Genomic DNA, 21,504 nt, shown 5'->3' on the forward strand with positions numbered 1-21,504 from the left:
GTATGAAGGATCTGGCAAGAAAGTATGGCCAGAGATTGACCAAATGTCAGGGAGGATGCAATGGAGACCTTTGGGTTTTGCAGTTGGAAGGTCACTCTTGATTTTATCAAGGGCTGTCTCAAAGGAGTGCAGGCAGCTAAGATAGGTGTTTGAATAAAGTCCCCCAACAGATCACACCTCTATAGTCCCAAACTTGTATTGCTGCTAAATACATGGCATTTGTTCATATATCTGATACTAATGAGAACCACTCAAAAAGCGGAACACTCCCATTCCTGGACTGTGTTTCCTATGATCTAGGACACTACATTCATTCTGATGCATTTGTGTGCTCCTGGGTAGACAGATTTCCACTTCATGGAGGGCAGAGATGTCTCCTAGCTGTGATGGCTATGTTCTCCCACCAACCATCAAAGTAGTCTGAATACGTGTAGCTGGGAAATGCAGTTGGGGAGAGTGCTGGTTCACTTGAATGCTTCCTGCAGACTTCCAATGGGCATCTAGTTGACCACTGTGGGAGCAGGAGGCTAGACTAAATGGATCTTTAGCCTGATCCAGGTGGGCTCCCACATGTGATTAAATATTTTTGTGTATACTGGAGTGGCTGCAGCTGGAAGGGAGTGATGTTGTACATATTTTATGCAAGCTGAAGTTGCTAATGTATTTTTTTCCCATTGTGTTTTACCTAATTAATTTTTTAATTGTACTTTATCTTTTGAACAGACTGGAAGGAAGGAGAAAGGAGACCCACTTAACATAGCAATTGATAAGATGACCAAGAAAACAAGAGATCTACGAAGACAGGTACTTCTTGTTCACTGAGCTTTTTTATTATTTAATTTAAGGAAACCTTCCATGCTGGATAGCCAGCTGCTGAGCCAATAATAGACCTAGAGAGATGTGTCCTATTTTGGCAAGCATCTTCTCACACGTCTCAGTGTGGACTCTTTGCTTCTGAAACTGCAGGCTTCCAAAGTAGGCACTAAGGAGCCTGGCAGAAGCATGGATTTACAAAGGTCTCTTGCTTATTATCTGATTCCCGTCCCCCATTTATTTTTATTTTAAAAATATTACTATTGTCCCCTTCGGCTTATCAATTTTTGATGCAGATCACGAAGCCATGCAAGCAGCCAACAACAATAAAATAAAATTAGCAATGGTGATATGAACCTGAAAAAGTAAAAATGCTGTTTAGAGCAGAGACATTGCGGTCATCCTTGGGTGAAATTACATTTCTCAGGGGCTAGCAGAGTCTTTTGCCTGGGTGCCAGAGAGGGAAAGAAGAGACCTCATTCCCTTCCTTATGGTGACTTAGCTCTGCCAGCCAGGTAAGCAAAGATTATGGAAAGTAAGGTTTGTTTGTTTTTAGAATGGAAAGGATTGGGTAACAGGTGGGTACCCACTGAGAGAGGCAGGGCCTTGTGCTCATAGAGGTAAAGTTAGCTCAAATTTGCATTGATCCAAATTTCATTCTTTCTTTCCTTTTTTTAAAAAAAATAACAACTCTGTTCCAAAGCAGTCTGATATGAACCAAAGAAGGGAGGATCACCCACTTTTAACAGAGTAACAGCATCAGATTAGCTGTAATGTTAACAGATCTAAACTTTAGGGAGCCTAGAGCTAGGCTGGATATATTCTGAGCCATCCTCCCCCTCCCCCTATTAATTTTATTTTTAAAATGTATATCCTGTAACATTGCCATTTCAAAAGACAGCAGCTGAAGGCAGCAGCTGAAGTTGAACACAAGTGATAGGAACCAGCAGATCAGCCCAATACTTGAAAAACCCTCAGAAATAAAACATTTGGAAAATGAGACCCACTGACTCTAATTTGAATAAATTATAAAACAATGAATATGTTGGCTTGTTCTGCATAATTTATTCTACTTTGTTTGAAGAATTTGAACTGGGGGGGGGGACTGGACTTTGCATAATTTGAGGCATTGCAAGGATAACTGAAAGTGGCTTGACTTTTGTCTCCCATCTTAGTACTGATTTTTTTTTTTGCCGATGAAGCTGTGTGACTCAAAAGCTCACTTCTAACCTTTAGCAAATCGTCTCATCCAAATGGTGGAATCCCCCCCCCCCCACTTGCTCTGTGTTTCTAAATATTATACAAATATTATTGGTTGGGTGCTAAAAGTGATTTGTCAACTAAGCATGATAAATGCACCATGGCCTCTTGCCTGCTCCTTTTAGTTCAGGAGGTGAAACCTTCAGGTCTAGGGGCCAAATATTGCCCCCAAGACTTTCTATTGGACCCTCAAGACTTTTCCCACAGCATATTCTCTCCCCAGATACCCCCCCTGCTTCTCAGGCCATATCCATCATTGGCCCTGGTTCAAACCCTCCTTGAGTGGTTTTGCCTGGCTAGAATGTGGCCTCAAATTCTAATAATGCCCTTTGCCTGCCCGGATAAAGGATAAAAAGGTGTGTGTCAATTTGTGTAGAAACTAGTTTACTATACAAAGGCCAAATTTGCATTTGTTGCTCTGACCCCTTTTCCCTCTGACCCCACCCATCACTGCCATGTGGCCCTTGGAAGATTTCCCAGAATGGAATGTGGCCCTCATGGTGAAAAGGGGACTCATCTCTGCTTTAGCTAATACTACCCATTTTGCTCTTGTAGAGAGTTTCATAGCTGAGCCAACAGCAGGTATGAAATTATATTCCAACGATATAAATGCAGGGGAGCTAGTAGCAGTGTTGCTGCTAGGAACTGTTTTTCAGTATTAAGGCACCCGGCTTGATTTGGCGGAACTGCTTGTGGCCCAAATGCGTGATCTTGCTAGGAGATGTGATGGTGATTGGTTTGAGGTGCCGGATTAGCTCAAAAAGCTTCTGCATTCAAGATCCCTGGCAAAGTTTATCTGCAATTTGTCATGCAGCTATCTAATACTCTTTCCAGTTTGAGAGGAGTAAACACTGGGCTGTTCTCACTTAACATTCTTCCTTGGTTATGCTAAACATATACACCTCCATGCATCCCTTTCAAACATCACTCAACCAGAAAAGCAAGGAGCAAAACCCGGCTGCGAACAAAGTGCTTAGGAGCGAGCAGTCATGTCAGAGGCAGCAGCACACAGCTCTGGCTGCCTCTCCTTCTGCTGCATGGAAAAGATGGGGAGTTTGAAGTCTGAACGGAAGTTGTGCCAACTGGCAGGGCTCTTTGCTCTTCTCCTGCAGAGAAGCTTGTCAGACAGAACAAAACAAGCCTCTTTCATTGCAGGCTAGGGCAGACAGACACATTCACAGCAGCAGGGTGATTCCCTCCTGCCGGTTATTTTGGGTTCTTTAATGTTTTATATCTTCTGGGGGAGAGGGGGAGTAGAGACAAAAGGAAATCACTAAGTTGATAATTTCTTAATGCTACAAGTTGTCCTACAACAGCAGAGAGCACATGGTTCCTCAGAGAGTCTACTTCTGCAGTGGCGTTGCATTGAGTGAGGAGGGCAGACTGAGGGAGACCGTAAGCCTGCCAAGGCCCAGCATTGTTTTGTATACATCTCACTGCCTTCTGATTGCCTGACTGTCACTACCCCAGCATCCCATGTGTTCCAACTTTCCCCTCCAGCCATTGCAACCTCACCCCGTTTTGGATGGTTTCTGAGCTGACTGGGCAACTGGTCCTCTTCTTCTCTAGATTTTTAGGCTTTATTCCCATTCATTGTCTTAGCTGGGCAAAGTACCTTCAGAGAGCCAGATCTCCAGCGTCATAAAGGACAATGAGGTCAGCTGCCCTTCATCTTGAGAAGGCACTTCTACCATCCTTGTGTTCCACCTCCACTTCTGTCACGTTGCAGCAATCACGAGTTGCTGCAGTCAAAGGCTGCTTAAGTAAGGGTGGATATGTTGTTTTCAGTCTGGGGGCCACATTCCCTTCTAAGCAACCTTCCGGGGTCCACATGCTGGTGGTGGGTTGGGCCAGAGGGGAAAGGAAACAAAGCAATAAATATGAATTTTGCTTTTGTACAGTAGACTAGCTTCTACTCACATATTCCATCCAGGCTAGCAAGAGTCATAAGAATCCAAGGGACCGTTCCAGGCAATAAAATGTACTCAATGAAGGGTGTGGCCTCAGGATAGGGGGTCTGGGGGTCCCAAAGGCCATATAGAGAGGCCTGGGGCCCACATACTGCCACCCCTGTATTGAAGCAAGCAGGGTCTCCTTTAAGGGTTACCTGAAGGAAGTCAAACCCCCCATTTTAGGTTGGCTGTTGAAGGAACATTCAAGTACCACTAGGAGCTCTCCATGATACTACTTTCCTACTCTGTTTATTGGAGACCTGACCCTGCTTTTTTTAAAACACATGCATATGAATAAGGGGGGATAATGGGCAATGGAGCTCACATATCTATTAAGCACAGTTTGCTGTGACGATCCTATCATTGTCAATTAACAGTGGTTGGATTTTCCAACTAACAGTAATTCACATTCTATCCAGTGAGTGCTGCCTCTGTGCTCAGTCCCTGGAGTTAGCTCAGTTGGTTAGAGCGTAGTGCTGATAATGCTAAGGTTGCGGGTTCAGTCCCCATACAGGCTACCTGCAGAGTCCTGCATTGTAGGGGGTTAGATGACCATCAGGGTCTCTTTCAACTCTACAATTCTATGTTGTTGAGTTTTTTTTTTGGGGGGGGGGGCAGGATCATGCAATCAACCAGGATTGACCAAGAACGTCCAGCAATCAATCGGTAGTTCGCAATAGACCTGTTGGACATCCCTGGTTTAGGAAATAGAAAAGGACTCATTTACAGCATTAAATTCAGTGTATGTTGTACTATAGAATTCACCATCCAATTTCTTTGGGAATTTAGCTATATAAGAACCACAAATTCATTATGCTGTATGCTAGCAGTGGGGAACCTCTAGACCATGTGCCCAGGGAGAGTCCAGATTAGGGAGAGTCCAAACTGCACCCACCTGCCCACCTGTAACTTCAGGTGTAGGGCACATAAATATGTGGCTGGGATCAGCTGCAAGCAGACTTTAAAGGGTCCATGTCCTTCAGCTGATCGGCATCGAAAGTGAACTCATTGGAAGAACCACTGTCAGTGCCAGTCACCTGAGTGGGGACCCCCTTTGAAGTCAAACAGGTCATTGACACTGACAGTGGACTTTCTTCTCAGTGGCTATGAACTGAAGAGTGCTGAGATAAGTTCCCCTGGAGATGATGCAACACCTGATTTGCGCTGATGGCACAGGAACACAGTGCAGGACAACTGAGAGGAAGCCCCCTGTGGTTGACAGATGGAGGTCCCAATCCACTTGCCTGTGGGGTTGGGGGATGTAAGGTTCCAGCCAGATCCAGTTCCCTACCCCCTTCTATAAGCAAATGATCATCTGAGACTCTACCTACATCAAGCATTTAGAGCTAACATTTTGATACAATGGGAGGCATTGGGTGGCACCCCAGTCATTGTGCAGCTGCAAAATCATGCTTATTGCATTTATCTCTACATAACAAAGATTTGTTATTGGAGTCAACAAGGTCTCTGTCCTTGAAATCTGGTTTTATGGAAGCAGTAACAGCAAGCTATTTTTCCATCTGCCAATCTCCCCAGTGACCTTTAAGAAATTAATTATTTGTTATCCTGCTCCTCACAAAGAGATATTATTAAACAAGCAGCAAATTGCCATCAGAAAGATGGGATCTCTGTTCTGTTTAGCAGCTTCAGTGCCGAAGTCAAGGATCAGAAACACATACAGTAATGAGGACTTGGGGCTGTATTGTCAATATCTGTTTTTTTCATCTGACAGTGTAAACACATATGGCAGCAAATGCCTCTTCTTCCTGGGTAGCGTTGCCTGAAAAGAATAGGGACATTTGTTTATAATCTTTCAGAAAATACCCTCTGATAATTCTACCACAAAGTACTGTACCCAAATGTTAACTTTTTCTAGAACCTGAGAGCACGGTGACAAATGCAGCCCTCTAGGCTTCTCTCAGTGGCCCCAGGTACTCTCCCAAGCCATGTCCCCTCTCCAGCAATACATCTTCTCCTCTTATAATCCTTTGTTGAGTGATTTTGCCTGGCAGGAATGTGTCCTTGAGCACTGATACTACCACTGGCTGGTCTGGATGGAGGGCATGTGCATGTGTGCAAGCAATAAGTCAAAAGTAGTTTACTGTTCAAAGACAATTTTACAATGGTTGCATTTGCTCCTGTCCACCCCTGACCTGTGGCCTTCAGAAGGGAATGTGGTCATTGACCTGAACAGGGTTTCCCCTCCCCTGATCTATCTCCTGCTTCAAACATGAGACTTAAAATGCTCTACAGGGTAAGGTTGTAGCAGCTGTCGGTTCTTTCAGGTACTAACTAAAAGACTGCTACTTAGGCTATTTTCTGCACCAATGATGGAGCCGTTACAATGCTAGAAGGGTAGGAAGGACCTGCTACCTTCTTTCTCTCTGATGCTGCATTCATGAAGGATCTGTGTGGTGATGGAGAAGGAGCAGCAGTGTAGAGAGATGCTCTCCAGCTGACTTTGGTTCCTGCCAGATTCAACAATACTTCCATTCGGAGACACTTGTAGGACACCTATGCAATCTGGGCCCTTTGACGTACATTAATGCAAAACCTGATATCAAAGTATCTAGTGCAAAGGTGGGCTGTATTTAATTTTCCCTATTCCCACCTAAAAAATAATTTGAAATTGTAGAGTTGGAAGGGAACCCAAGGGTCATCTAGTCCAATCCCTTGCTCTGCAGGAATGTTTTCACCTGGGATATGCACTGTTCTTCAGATAATGATACAGCTTAATAAGAGAACATTCCAATGGCAGAAACTGTTCTTTGCCATTGCAGAATGTCTCTACTTAAGAGAATACACCTTCCATGGAAAAAGGCAGTAGTGTGACTCTTTCCACATTCTGTGTACAATATGTCTGGCACTGGTGAGACAATGTTGTTATTTTCTCCTCCTTCCCACTGTGCTGGCATCCTGGTTGAGATCATTATTCAGTCTATTTCATTTCCTTGGTGTGTTTTTGTTAAGACCCTGACCAATTTCAGCCTCATTAGAAGCATGCTTTGGGGTTGTGTACACATACACACACACTAAAAAAATATACAAAACTGAATTTTAAATTTAGATTGGGCTGAGCTTATTCCTAGGGATGATTTGTTTTGTGGATGGGGATGTTGAGTTATTGCGATATTGAGCTGCGCTCATCTTGCACATGAACACATCAGCCATTGTGGCCATCTCTTCCTAAGGCTGCATGGCTTGCCAAGAGATGAGAGATCTGTTGTCCTCCAAGAAAATATGCTGCGTATGATTGGTCATGTAGCTTCATCTCAGTGTTCTGGCACTTTTGAGAGTGAAGCTGCATGGAATCAATATCCAGCACAGCTTTGAGCCCCAAAGCACGGATGGAAATTGTACTAGTCTTTGCTCATCTCTGAAATCCCTCCATGCCAAGTCTTAAAAGTCCAAGAGGTAGGACTCGGTGAACATTTTTATGACTGCAGGAAGGGGCCCCTTTTAAAATACTTTCCCACAGTGTCCTGGAAATGATATTACAATGCTCATGTGAGGCAGAGAATGCACAGCAAAATATGGAATTAATTTAAAATATTCTAAAAACAAACACATACCCTCTCAGTTAATAGTTGCAAGGTTGCCAGGAGCAGCACCTTCCAAACATCAAATGTCTGGGAAAGTTTCAAAGCCCTCCTGAATATTTATAGTGAGGGAGATGGATGAAATTCACCAGGAATAGATTTCCACACATGAGGAGCTGCCACTGATTGCAGGTCTGTGATCTGGGCAGGGGCAGTTGTTGTTTCAGACATGCCTCTTCCTTCTTTATTGAAGCAGCAGCAATGGTAGGAGCAGATTCCACAAATCATTGCATCATAGATGTGTAGGTTAACAGAGTCCTAATGTCTTCCCCTGAGTTTGTGGAAGTCCCACAGTTTTCCAGCACTGGTTGTGTTATGTTTTGTAGCTGGGGAAATGTGACTACCCCTTCCTCTTCAGTTAGCTTATTCCCTTGTTGATTTTAATGGACAGGCGGAATATAGTTTTGCAGTTGACATTAGTGCTATTTATTGGACTTTATCTGTGACATGATGTAATGAGTAGTGATGAATTCATACAACGCTAAGTTTAGGGGCTGACTATATTTAAGGTTTAAACTTTACCTGGTCATTGCAGGAACTTTGATTTGTGTATGTTGCTTTGGGGTTGTTGTTGTTGTTTAATTGTTGTTGCCACTGTGCTCCCCTCCTGTGCAAAGCCAGCACTAGAGTGGGTGTTCAGCCCCCATTATTTTAAAATTAATATTGCAAACAACCATTTGGTTATTGCTGCACAACAAGTTTGCCTACATAGATTACATTGGGGAGTAGGGGGTAGGGAAGTGGATATTTCACTACCAGATCCAGATGGAGCTTGAGACCATTATGTGCATAAAACAAACTATAAAACATGGCTGATTCTCACTGTGTGGAGGGGCTCCAGATTTCAGCACCATGGAGAATGGTGGTTTGGTTGGTTCCTTGCTTTCCCTTCAAATTACTCATTCTGCTACCCCCCTCGCCCAACCGAATGTCTTTCCTGAGATGTTTATCACTGTGACATGGTGTGTGTGTGTGTTTTATGGCACTCTAAATCACTTCAGAGCAAATGGAGAGTGTGTTAATGTTGCTGATTTATTTTGCCAGGTCTGCCGTAATTTCCTTGCTACCTAATTATAGGGTTCAGATTCATTTACTCTACACATAATGTTTACTGAAGCCATATGTTCCCATGTTATGGAAGACTATATGCCACTTCCTTGAGCATTAACCATGGATGGCTTTCACAAAGGGTTGTTAGTTTGTTTGTCCACCACAGGCCATGTCTCTTGTTCCTATGTACACCTTGAGACAGCACTCTGGGTCTCCCCATCAAAGCAAGCTCCCAAATGCCTCTGCTCACAAGTTCTGCTCATGAGCTCCCAGAGGCTGGAATCAGCTGAATAGAACTGCTGCTGGCTGCTAACTCCTCCTGCAACCCACTTCTTTACTCAGCCATATATTTGTATGGAAGTAGTGCTGCTGTTGTGGCCCACTTTACATCAGGCCATGGCCCAGAAGCAAGTACCAACACACCAGTTGAAGATCATTGGCTTAGACCACTCAGAGCACTGTGGGATCCATTGCTAGAAGCAGCCAGAATCACTTTTGTGGAGGATGAGCTTGGCCAAGATGGAACCTTGTCTGGGTTGTTCTACCTCCTTGCTACTGCTAATCCTGCCCAGTCACTAACCCTGATTCTCTGGGCTTCTTCTGCCAGAAGGAGAAAGCAAGGCAAACAGAAGCCTCTGCTCCCTCTTCTTACCCTCTGTCATCAGCAGCAACAAGGAGGAGGAGGAGAAGCAAGGCTACGGGTCCCTGAGAGTCGGCAGTTTAACCTGACTAGGAAGCAGGCGTGTCACATGCCCGACAATGCCATGCTGATAGCAGCAGGATGAAAGATCCATTGTTTGAAGTGAAAACTGATCCCCCACAATAAAAAACGGGTAAATTTAGCGCTCCCTGAAACAGACACTTTCCCCTTCAAAAGCTGAAATTTCAGTTTAGCAAAGCCCAAGTCATTTGTTTGGAGATTCCAAGGGTCTCTTGCATGTGTGCCACTGCATGATTCTAGATTCAGGTAGGTAGCTGTGTTGGTCTGACACAGTCAAAATAAATAAATAAATTTAAAAAATTGTCCAGTAGCACTTTAGAGACCACTGAGAGCCAGTGTGGTGTAGTGGTTAAGAGCGGTAGTCTTGTAATCTGGGGAACCGGGTTCGAGTCTCCGCTCCTCCACATGCAGCTGCTGGGTGACCTTGGGCCAGTCACACTTCTTTGAAGTCTCTCAGCCCCACTCACCTCACAGAGTGTTTGTTGTGGGGGAGGAAGGGAAAGGAGATTGTTAGCCGCTTTGAGACTCCTGAAGGGGAGTGAAAGGCGGGATATCAAATCCAAACTCTTCTTCTTCTTCTTCTTCTTCTTCTTCAACTAAGTTTGACCTGGATATAAGCTTCCGTGTGCATGCACACTTCTTCAGATACTACATGGGCATTCTACAGTAAATGGGTAGTGTCCACATGGGGATCTGGGGCCAAAATCATGCCTGCTAGCGCTGTCCATTCCTAAGGTCCATCCGTACAGGAGTCTTTGTGAGTATCCCTAGCATGCGAGCTATATCCATGGACATCCACAGAAAAGTTTGGTAAATTATTTTTTTCTTCTTGTTCTCAGAATTTTGTTTCCTTTTAATGAAACTTCCTGACATTGATAAAATGTACAAACACTATTTTTTCTCAATTTTGGGGCAGTGGGTGTGCAGAAATTAATTTGCCCCCTCTTTCAGTGTATTCTCCCCCCACCAGAAATATTCCAGTGGGTGTACCTCCTTGCCATTGTCACCACCGCTCATTCTTCTGGGTCTAATTTGCCTACAAGGGGAAAAGTGAGATGAGAAGGTTCTGTGGCTCCCTCATCTTTAGAACATTTGTTGTGGCTGCCAGTGTCTGTGTCCTGCAAAAACTGAGGGCACCAAGCCTATGCCTGTTGGGCTGCACATCCATAGGCAGGGATGTAGAATGTGTGAAGGTTGGGTGGTGTCAGGGAGTAGGGCCAACAAATATGATGAGGATGATTTCATTATTTATATGCCATCTGACTTGGTTCCCCTCGCCACCCAACAAAATATTTTAAACACGGTAGAACATCAGCCATTCAAAACTTCTTTGAACAGGGCTGCCTTCAGATGTCTGATAAAAGTCAGATAGTTGTTTATTTCCTTGACATCTGATGGGAAGGCATTCTACATGGGGGGCACCACTATTGAGAAGGCCCTCTGCCTGGATCCCTGTAACCTCACATCTCGCAAGGACTGAACCACCAGAAGACCCTCGGAGGAGGACCTCAGTCCACCTCAACACACACAAGTGTCCATTCTATCAGTATAGGGAAGGTTCAAGTGCTCTGCCACTGAAGCTATTTCCTCTCCCCAAATACATCAGTCAGTTCTCATAATGAGAAACGTTTGTTCCCATGGAATAAAAAAGTGAGACTGTGAAAGTGGAAATTTCCCGCTTGTCTCCTAGGGGCTGGCAAGTGTTTTTTGGAACCTTTTGATGTACGGTGCTCCCTTAACCTTCCCAGCGCTTACCACAGTCAATACTTTGATTAACGCTAATGCTTAGCTTGGCTAACTGCAGGCGCCGGCCGCCATTTGAAGCAATTAGTAAATATTTAATAAATTCCCTTAGTTTCAATATCTTTTTATGGGGCTGCATCAGCCATAAAGCACACCCAGAGCTGTTTGGTGCTGGATCCCTGGCCGTGTTGCATCATTTTGTGGTGACAGTTATAGCAGTACTCAGCTTGTGGACTCTGCTGAACAGTGGTGGCCAGGGCAGGGGGTGGTTTCAAGAATGAAATCTGTGTGTGCCACATGGAAAGTTCTGCAACCCCAGTTCTTTGTGACAATATGCCCAGCTACTCTCCTTAAAATAATTTGTTATAGATTAGTCATTTTTGAAGAAGCGTACATGTTTGGAAACCAGCTGCCTGTGTAGCAAGAGGAACAAGCACAAAAATGAAGTTCCGACCAAGAAGCCCTGCTTGTGTAGAAACCCTAAATAATTTCAGGTAGGATTCAGGCAGCTAGATTATCTCCCCACCCCTCCATTGTGAGTTAATTTGTCAGTCACAAAACCATGAAATTCCAAATTCCAAAACAATTGGAATTAGGTTATCTGAAGGAGTCTATCAGTAATGGACATTGCAACCAATGCTCCCGGCATTTAACCAGTGCTGGATTTACGTATAAGCTAAATAAGCTATAGCTTAGGGTCCCAAGTGGGGCCCGCCAAAAAATGTAAAGGGGGAAAATATGGGATGTACATTTCCAAAATATAATATAAAAAACAAATAAAATAAAACCTACAGCAACAGTGTTTTGTTTTGTTTTGTGTTGTGTAGGCTCCTATGATGTATATAATGGACCCCACCTGCTAGCCTGCTCTCTAAAATATCACTGGTTTGCTCATTACTATATCAATTACTTTAATAAAATACATATTTTGTTGTGCAAATGGCTTTAGATACCTATTAGGTCCCTAAATTACCATATAGCATATATTCAACACAAGAAAAAACAGTGACAATTTGTTGTTGACAAAGGACAACTGGACATATAAAGGGTCCCATTACCTTCAGTAGCTTAGGACGTCATCAAACCTAAATCCGGCCCTGCATTTAACCTTAAAGGTAAAGGTAAAGGGACCCCTGACTGTTAAGTCCAGTTGCGAACAACTCTGGGGTTGCAGTGCTCATCTGGCTTTACTGGCCAAGGGAGCTGGCGTTTGTCCGCAGAGAGCTTCCAGGTCATGTGGCCGGCATGACTAAGCCGCTTCTGGCGAAACTAGAGCAGTGCACGGAAACGCTGTTTGCCGTTTACCTTCCCGCTGGAGCGGTACCTATTTATCTACTTGCACTTTGATGTGCTTTCAAACTCCTAGGTTGGAAGGAGCGAGGGACCGAGCAACGGCAACTCACCCCATCACAGGGATTCGAACCACCTACCTTCTGATCAGCAAGCCCTAGGCTCAATGGTTTAGACCACCGCGCCACCTGCGTCCCTTGTAGGAACATAGAAAGCTGCCCTGACACTGACTCAGACTATTGGTCCATGTAGCTTGGTATTGCCTCCGCTGACTGGCAGTGACTCTCAAGGGTTTCAGGCAGGAGACTTCACCAGACCTAGCTGGAGATGCTAGGGATTGAAACTGGGACCTTCTGCATGCAAAGAGGCTGCCCTACCACTGAGCCTTAGCCCTTCCCGATGGATAATTGTGGGAGCCCACCATTTCTTTGATGGTTAACTTCTAGCAGCCCAATATGTGCTTTGGCTCAAAGTCCCACTTCTTGCATACCCTCCAACATTTCTCCGATAAAAATAGGGACGTCCCATTGCATCATGATAATTTTACTATTTATACCCCACACATCTGACTGGAGGGTCTTGGTCAATGTTTGGGGTGGAGGCAGTGATCTATATGTCCTTTTTGTGCTGTGTTTCAATTAAAATCCACCTTTGCATTGATTAAATCGCAGCACAAAAGAAATCCTGGTGTAATAGTGTGACCGCACCAACACCGGTGCTTTTTTATGAGTTTCAACCAATTTTAGGGAAGGTCTGTAACACAGTGGCAGAGCATTTGCATTCAGAAGGTCCCAGGTTCAAGTCCTGGCATCTCCAGGTAGGGCTAGGAATGCCCTCCCTGCAGTCACAACCAGTCAGTGAAAACATTATTGAGCTAGATTGTATATGCTGGCATAGTATATGATTGCTGGAAAATGCAGGAGGGGAAAGAGCTATTGTGCCTGGGTCCTGCTGGTGGGTTTCCCACAGATATCTAGTTGGCCACTTTGGGAACAGGATGTTCAATGTGATGAGTCAGTGGCATCTTGGACTGATTATAAGACAATGTATAAATCTATAAAATAAGATTTTACTGTAAGTCAAGAGGAAATTATTCCTATTAATCAAATTTCTTTAGCTATCCTTGAAATGTTTGCAAATGTCCCACTGAATCTGATCTTCCAAATTTGCCTATCAGTATTACCCACCTCATTCTGTCAGTAAGGACTGGACTTGACTTACGGCATGTCCGTTTTGTGCCTCTTCATGATCCACAGCTTTCTTTTTTAGTTCCTCTGCAAAAAAATAATAATATATATATAATTAAATAAATATTTGTGTTATTTTATGAGCACAATTCCCAGATCTCCCCCGCACCTTCCAGCAATACAGCCTTTGACTTGAAGGTACGGTTTCTGTCTCCAGATGTGATTAAGTTGCAGTGGAAAAGCTTGCTTCTGTTTGTGCCAATCAATATTTGATTGCGCCCACACAATAGCCAACACAAGTCATAGGGTTGTCAGTGGGTTCTTGAGACACCGCACACTAAATGGGTAAACAATGAAAGCAAAGCTGTTTGCAGCAGTTGCAAAGAAAGGTTTGGCAGACTTTTGTTAGTGGTGATCTCTGCAGCCCTGGGCACTTGATGGAATATGACAATCAATGAGAGCCATAAGCCTTCTATTATGTTATTAACTCTCCATAACAGAAATTGACAATTTAATTCCCTTCGTGACAGTAAGCAGCAAACAGGTAATCTGCATATAATAATAATAATAATAATAATAATAATAATAATAATAATTTATTTATACATACATACATACATACATACATACCCCACCCATCTGGCTGCATTTCCCCTGCCACTCTGGGTGGCTCCCAACAAAATTTTAAAAATAGAATCAAACATTAAAAACTTCCCTAAACAGGGCTGCCTTCAGATGTCTTCTAAAAGTCAGATAGTTGTTTATTTCCTTGACATCTGATGCGAGGGAGTTCCACAGGGCGGGCACCACCACCAAGAAGGCCCTGTGCCTGGTTCCCTGAAACCTCACTTCTCACAGGGAGGGAACCACCAGAAGGCCCTCGGAGGAGGACCTCAGTGTCCGGGCTGAACGATGGGGGTGGAGACGCTCCTTCAGCTATACAAGACTGAGGCCATTTAGGGCTTTCAAGGTCAGCACCAACACTTTGAACTGTGCTTAGAAACGTACTGTTTGTGTGCATCTGTGCAGGGTAAAATCATGATAGAACAATAAAAAGTGGCATTCTGAAGGTCAGTTTAACTTCTGAATGCAGTTAGAAGTGGGGCTGGTAAGAACTGCTGCTCAGTGGCGGAGCACCTGATTTTCATAACCTCAGGTTCAGTCTCTGGCATCTCTAGGTAGGGATGAGAGTTACCACACGTGCAGCTTCCTACGTTCTTGCAACTGGAAAGCCTGCTATATAAAATTCCCAGTGTACCTCATCTTGTGTATTGTGGCCAACGTGCAAAATCACTTTATAACAGATTCGGTTGCACTGGGTGTGGAGCCTTAGGGGTGCTGCCGAGGGTGCCACAACTATGATTTAGAATGGAACATGAGAGGCAGTGGGTGCCAAACTTTGGTGTCACACAGGGCTCAGCTGAAATTTGAGGTCCTAAGGTCCACCATGGCGCGAGCTAGATGGACCTATGGTCTGATTCAGTATAAGACAGCTTCCTGTATTTCTGATGACAAAGTAGCCCAGAATGGGGCAGAGGGAGAAAGAGAAGATTTCCCCGCCAGCTCCCCACTGCCTAAACAGGACACAGAAACCTGCCCTCGTGATATGCCATTAATTGCTTTAGGTTAAAAGTATGGATATGTTATGTTGTTGTACAATGTGATACAGTGTTTGGGGAAATCCTGAGCACCTTCCTGGTCACTTGGACACCTGGAAAAAAATACTAAAGTTGGTTGCTCAAGTTGATGTAATGCAGAGTGTTTCTGCACATCCACCACCACGACTGCTGCAGGCAAACTCCAGCAAATGTTTTCCAGGGGGGAAGCTGAATAATGAATTGGAATACACCTGACTTGAATCAGTATTGCATGTCATTTGTACTTAATAGTAGACGTGGTAATAATATTTAGCATTTATATAAGGGATTTCAAGGGTTTTCTGTCATACATCAGCTGAGTAATCCTTTCAAAGCTCTTGCAAGGCAGGTCAATATTGATTATCCTCATATTACAAATGGTGGGGGGGAGGTGGGGCTCAGGCTGTGCAAATAGCTGCTTGCTTACACCCCCCTCAAAAGTCCACGGCTGCCGCACAATTTGATTATGTATTTTTCCGTGAGATTTCTTGCCTATACCATGAGGTCCCAGGGCAGGTTACAACAATACCATAAGGCACTGATAGAACCAAGGGAAGGGGTTTGTAAAATTGTTAAAACAAGTAAGGACTTCCCAGGTCATACTCTTAGCCACTATGAACACAGCATGGTGTTTTGTATACTGCCCACTCCTTTATGGAGCTGGTGATAGCACCTGCTGGTCATGGTTCCAGCAGGAGATGTGAGTGGACCATTACCACCAGATAGATGCCTTTGTGCATCCTGGCAGATGACATTGGGGACACAATAGCAGAGGTGGTAAGGAGAGCTAGTGGTCTAGAGATGGACATTGTTCCTGTGTGGAGTTTTCTGTGGAACTCTGTATTTCCCCTCAAAACAACTGTGCTCCTCCAAACACATCCCCCATGCTCACTTGTTGGAGTGGACCTGTGGATGCTGATGCCAAAATGAATTAGTAAGCCTCCAAGGTGTCACAAGTCTCCTTGGCTTTTCTTTCTTTTCTTTCTTTTCTTTCTTGGCTTTTCTTGAGAGCCAGTGTGGTGTAGTGGTTAAGAGCGGCAGTCTCGTAATCTGGGTAACCGGGTTCGCGTCTCCGCTCCTCCACATGCAGCTGCTGGGTGACCTTGGGCCAGTCACACTTCTCTGAAGTCTCTCAGCCCCACTCACCTCACAGAGTGTTTGTTGTGGGGGAGGAAGGGAAAGGAGAATGTTAGCCGCTTTGAGACTCCTGAAGGGGAGTGAAAGGCGGGATATCAAATCCAAACTCTTCTTCTTCTTCTTTCTTTCTTTCTCTGCCAGTGACTAGCTTTGCTGGCCTTAAGGAAGAATTGCAAGAGGAACCTGGTCTTTGTTGCAATGCATGGGTGGGTGGGTGAATAAGATTAGCTTTCGAACAGTTATTTACATTGATGAATGGCCCTAATTGGATAGAATAGACTGGTTCTGCTGAGCTAATACCTTTGAATATCTTGTCTGGGGCAATTAATATTCCCTTGTCATGCATCCGTTCAAGCTATTAGAAGAACGCCTTATGTTCACACTCCTGTCACATTTAACAAATGATTTTGTCAAGACATTCCTTATAGGCTATTGTTGATAGATTGCTAAATTTTTGGTATCCCATTACATATGTAAAAGCTGTTAACTGTACCTTTCAACATGCATACAAGGGCACTTCAAAAGCTCAATTCACAAAGACATGACACTTGTTTGCATGAGAGTGCAAATCAAATTTTCTTCTGATAGAAATTGGGTTAATCTAGTGTAGAGAAGTGAAAAGAAGATGTGCTGATGTATATTTTTTGGTAAAGAAATTGTACAGAATAGCCTCTCTCTCTCTCTCTAGAACAAAACCTATGGGTGATATGTGACTATGTTTTATTTAGAGTAGATCCATTAAAATTAATGGACTTCATTTAGTCATGTTCCAGAATTTCCATGGGTCTGTTCTAAGTAGGCAAAGTTCAAGAACCCCTGGATGGTTAAGTACCCTCAAAGGTAACTATGGGGTTGCGGTGCTCATTTCACTTTCAGGCCGAGGGAGCCGGTGTTTGCCCACAGACAGCTTTCCAGGTCATGTGGCCAGAATGGTGCAACAGGACACTGTGATGAGTGCCAGAGCACATGGAAACACTGTTTACCTTCCCACCACAGCGGTACCTATTTATCTACTTGTACTTTGTGCTTTTGAACTGCTAGGTTGGCAGGAGCTGGGACAGAACAACAGGAGCTCATCCCATCAAGCAGATTTGAACTGCCGACCTTCCGATCAACAAGCCCAAGAGGCTCAGTGGTTTAGACCACAGCATCACCTGTTCACTTTATCTCTACTCTAAGTAAAACATAGTAGACTGAAGTTGAGTGATTCCAACTGCATGTTGGAAATGTGACCCAATAGTCATCCTAACTTGCATATTATAGTGTCACCTGCATAATGAGCCACAGTTTGTTTTTTGCTGCTGTGTCACACTGCTGACTCACATCAAGCTTATGGTCTAGTAAGACCCCTAGATTCTTTTCACATGGCAATCCAGGTGTCCCTTGTTCCTGCCTAAGTGCAGAACCTTTCATTTCTCCCTATTGAAAATCATTTTGCTAGTTTTGACCCAGTTCTTCAATCTACTTAGGTCATCACGAATCCTGATTCTATCTTCTGCGGCATTGGCTACTCTTCCCAGTTAGGTGTCATCTGAAAATCTGATGAACATCCCCTCAATATCTTCATCCAAATCATTTATTTATAAAAACATTGAACAACAATGGGTCCAACTAAAAATGTTGACATCAAACTTCTTATCCAGCAAATCATCACTATCTGCCAAATTCCTGAGAATATAAGCGTTTTCTTGGTGTAGAAAAGATATTAATGATGGTGGCAGGTGGACCTCACTGAGGAGAGTATTCCACAAATGGGGAGCCACAAATGAAAATGTCCCCCCCCCTTTGTTTCCATCCTCTAAACCTGCCTCAGAGAGGACAACCAGACAATTGCCTCAGATGAAGATCTAAGGGTCCAGCTAAGTTCATACCAAAAGAGGTGGTGTTTTATTCTGTTTTTTAATAAACACTTTTTATCACTTTGATGTGATAATGGTCCTTGATAGAGGATCAGATTAGTAAGTGTAGACTAGCATGTTGATTTCATTTGAAATCAAATTATTTTTAAAAAGAAACGATTAGCATTGAATTTAACATGTTGGTTTTTTTTTAATCATCTGGTTTTATTGATGGAACTTCTGAAGAGGCGAAAGGAAGTACTGTATTTGTAGCAAAAAAACTTACATGTCTTTGAAAGCAAACTAAGAGGTTAAAGAAATATCACTTAAAAATAACAGCACCATTTTCTCTTGTGTCACTCTAGAAACTACACATTAGTCATACTTTGTCCCATTTTTTGTAAGGTAAGGAAAGATGATTGAATCCTTGGGACTGCTATAGTTCGGTGATCATGTAACACTCATTGCTTAGTGCATTTCCTTAAGGTTTGGGGGTATAATTCTTATTAAACATGAAAAGCTGTGCACTCAAAGCCAACAGGCTTGGAGCCATGTAGCCTGAGGGTCTAACAAGAAATTAGTCTCATTTAATCATATATCTCTTGGGTGGACTGGAGGTCAATTAAGGCAATTGCTCTGGTTTGTAATCCACCACATAATGTTTTAGCTAGGCAAGGTACACAGATTGCATTGGTGATTCCTATGGGGTTAACCACAATATATACCTAGTGAGATTCAGCTAGGTAGAAATCTGGCTGATGTTGTTCTCATTTAAACCTTCTAGTCCTCAACATAGAAAGCCTCTCTGCCATTGACTGATCCCCCCTCCCTTATTCCTCTTCTCGTGCTTTCCACTTTGTGCAACCTAATCTGCCTCCTCCCAGCGTTTTCTTCTATTCTGACTCACATAGAATAGTTGAAGTAGAAGGTAACTCAATCGATCATCTACCTCCATTAGCTGACCTCCATCCCCTGTTATCCTTTCCTCTCCCATTTTTCGGTGTCTCACTGTGGTTCTTGGGACAGAGACACACATGCTTTCTACTAATTCTGCCTTGCTGCAAAGCACAGCCTACACTGATAGTTCTGTAAAACAAACATCCCCACAATCGTTTAGTTCAATGGCTTCCAAACTTACTTTCTTCTTGAGAGTTTTGGTGGACCACTTAAACATTTTCCCCCCTGCCCGTTGTAACTATTGTAATGTTCTGTGCTAGATGCTTTGTGGTTTTTAATTTTACTTTTATTGCTTCTTCTATTTCTTATACACTGTGTGTTATTGCACTGGAATTCAAATTGTAATGCAACAAAATGCAATGTAAGAAATAAAAGAAGCAATAAAATACAATTAAAAATCGATATAGATGTTTCATGCAATGGGTGTTCCATCACCCATCTTCAACTACGAATCCACAGACATGTTGTGGACCACCTGAGCAAACCTCAGACCACTGGTGGCCCACAGACCATGGATGAGGAACCCTTAATTTATTCAACTCACCTGTACAAACCCTGGGTCTCCTTATACAGTCATACCTTGGATCACGAACACCCTGGAACTTGGACGTTTTGGCCCCCTAACACCGCAAACCCGGAAGTGATTGTTCCAGTTTGCGGATGTTCTTTTGGAACCTGCACATCCGACGGGGCTTCTGTGGCTTCTGATTGGCTACAGAAGCTTCCTGCAGCCAATCAGGAGCCGTGATTTGGTTTTCAAATGTTTTGGAAGTCGAACAGACTTCCGGAACAGATTCCGTTTGACTTCCAAGGTACGACTGTACATGTCAAATAGGGTCTCTGATTAAGGGGATTCCAGCCCCCTTTCCAGCCCCCTCTCTACAAGCTGTGTGCGAGAGCTTGTGTTACATAATACCATCATAAGATTTCCTTTCTCAGACACCAAAATATCTTCAGTTGTATTTAAGGTCTGTAGCAGTGAGGATCGACCTTCCCTACAGGTTCTGTGTTAAGAATTTCCTTTATTTTATCTTGACATCTTATACATTACACTCTCTTGATAACTACCCTGAACATTTTGGGACTGAGTGCCCAAAACTGAATGAATTTAATGAATAAGGCTTCAAGGGGATTTTTTTTTTCTTAGTTGAAAGAAATCTGTGACCTGTCCCTGCCCTGGCCAGTGCTATCTACTTAATCAGCAACTTGGATTTTTTATTTTGGGTTTTTTTTTTTTTTTTTTTACATTCAAGTTGGTTCCATTTGTTCTTAATGCAAAAAATGAAGGGAAAGGCTAAAAACCTATTCTTACAATACCTTGGTAAGGGACGGCGAATGTATTTATAATGGCAAATGGCAGATCGATGTCGTCGGCACCATGTACAGATAAATGTTCAGCCGCTTACTGCTCTCTGCTTTCTTTTATCACAGCTCCGGAAAGCAGTGATGGATCATATATCTGATTCTTTCCTGGAGACCAACGTTCCATTACTGGTTCTCATCGAAGCAGCCAAGAGTGGTAATGAGAAAGAAGTGAAGGAATATGCTCAAGTGTTCCGCGAACACGCCAACAAGTTAGTGGAGGTAAGACGACAGTGCTCTAGCACCTTGCCTTGGCAGGAATGTGGCAAAACAGCAAAATGGTGTGTAAAAAAAGTAACGTGTGCAGCAAACATATATATAATACACTTACCCTGGAGCAATGCACTCAGTGGGACTTGCATCAAAATAGTCACATACACATTGCAGCTGCAAACTTTTAGGGTTTATCCTGAGCTACTACATACTGTGAAGATAATGGGGTTGTCATCTATAGTGGCAATGCTTGCACCTAACAGTTAGGTTGTGATTTGTTTTAGTCATGGTTTGTTCAACAAACCACGTGCATCCCATAGATGAACAAACAAGCCACAGTTCTTGCTTCATTTCCCTGTAAACAGCAAGACTGCTTTGACTGGACATAATGCAAAAACAGAGTTTAAAAGCTATGGTTTGTAAGGCAACCACAAACCACAGCTTCACATCATGATTTGTTGCTAGAAAACAAGCCATATTTAGTCTACTGGATGTTCCAACAAGCCACACTTTGCTGAAACAAAACATGATTTAGCATTATATAGAAACCAGGACACAGTGTGTGTGTTTGATTTTTTTTTTTTTTTGTACTTCAGGAGAGATGTCTTAGGTTTCGCTTAGTTGAAATCTATTTACTTCCTCAGCTTAGCCCTATGGGGCCTTATATTTCACAACAAGCTTAAACTGCACCCAGTCGATTGAGGGCTAGCTCATATTTCCTGTGTCTTGTCAATAAATGCCTCCA

At 43.3% G+C, this 21,504-nt stretch overlaps 1 protein-coding gene across 3 annotated transcripts in view; it reads left to right on the forward strand.

Annotated features, from left to right (window-relative positions):
- The window catches only part of CTNNA2 (catenin alpha 2), a 562,131-nt gene that overhangs the window by 400,096 nt on the left and 140,531 nt on the right, over nucleotides 1-21,504 (forward strand). For all 3 annotated transcript variants that reach the window (XM_079990774.1, XM_079990775.1, XM_079990773.1), the window contains exons 8-9: nucleotides 724-804; nucleotides 20,616-20,768. In XM_079990774.1, the coding sequence (XP_079846900.1) occupies nucleotides 724-804; nucleotides 20,616-20,768 (234 nt within the window). The remainder of the gene's footprint in view (nucleotides 1-723; nucleotides 805-20,615; nucleotides 20,769-21,504) is intronic.

Source organism: Podarcis cretensis (genome assembly GCF_951804945.1).
Source record: "Podarcis cretensis genome assembly, chromosome: 9".
Taxonomy (NCBI): Eukaryota; Metazoa; Chordata; class Lepidosauria; order Squamata; family Lacertidae; genus Podarcis; species Podarcis cretensis.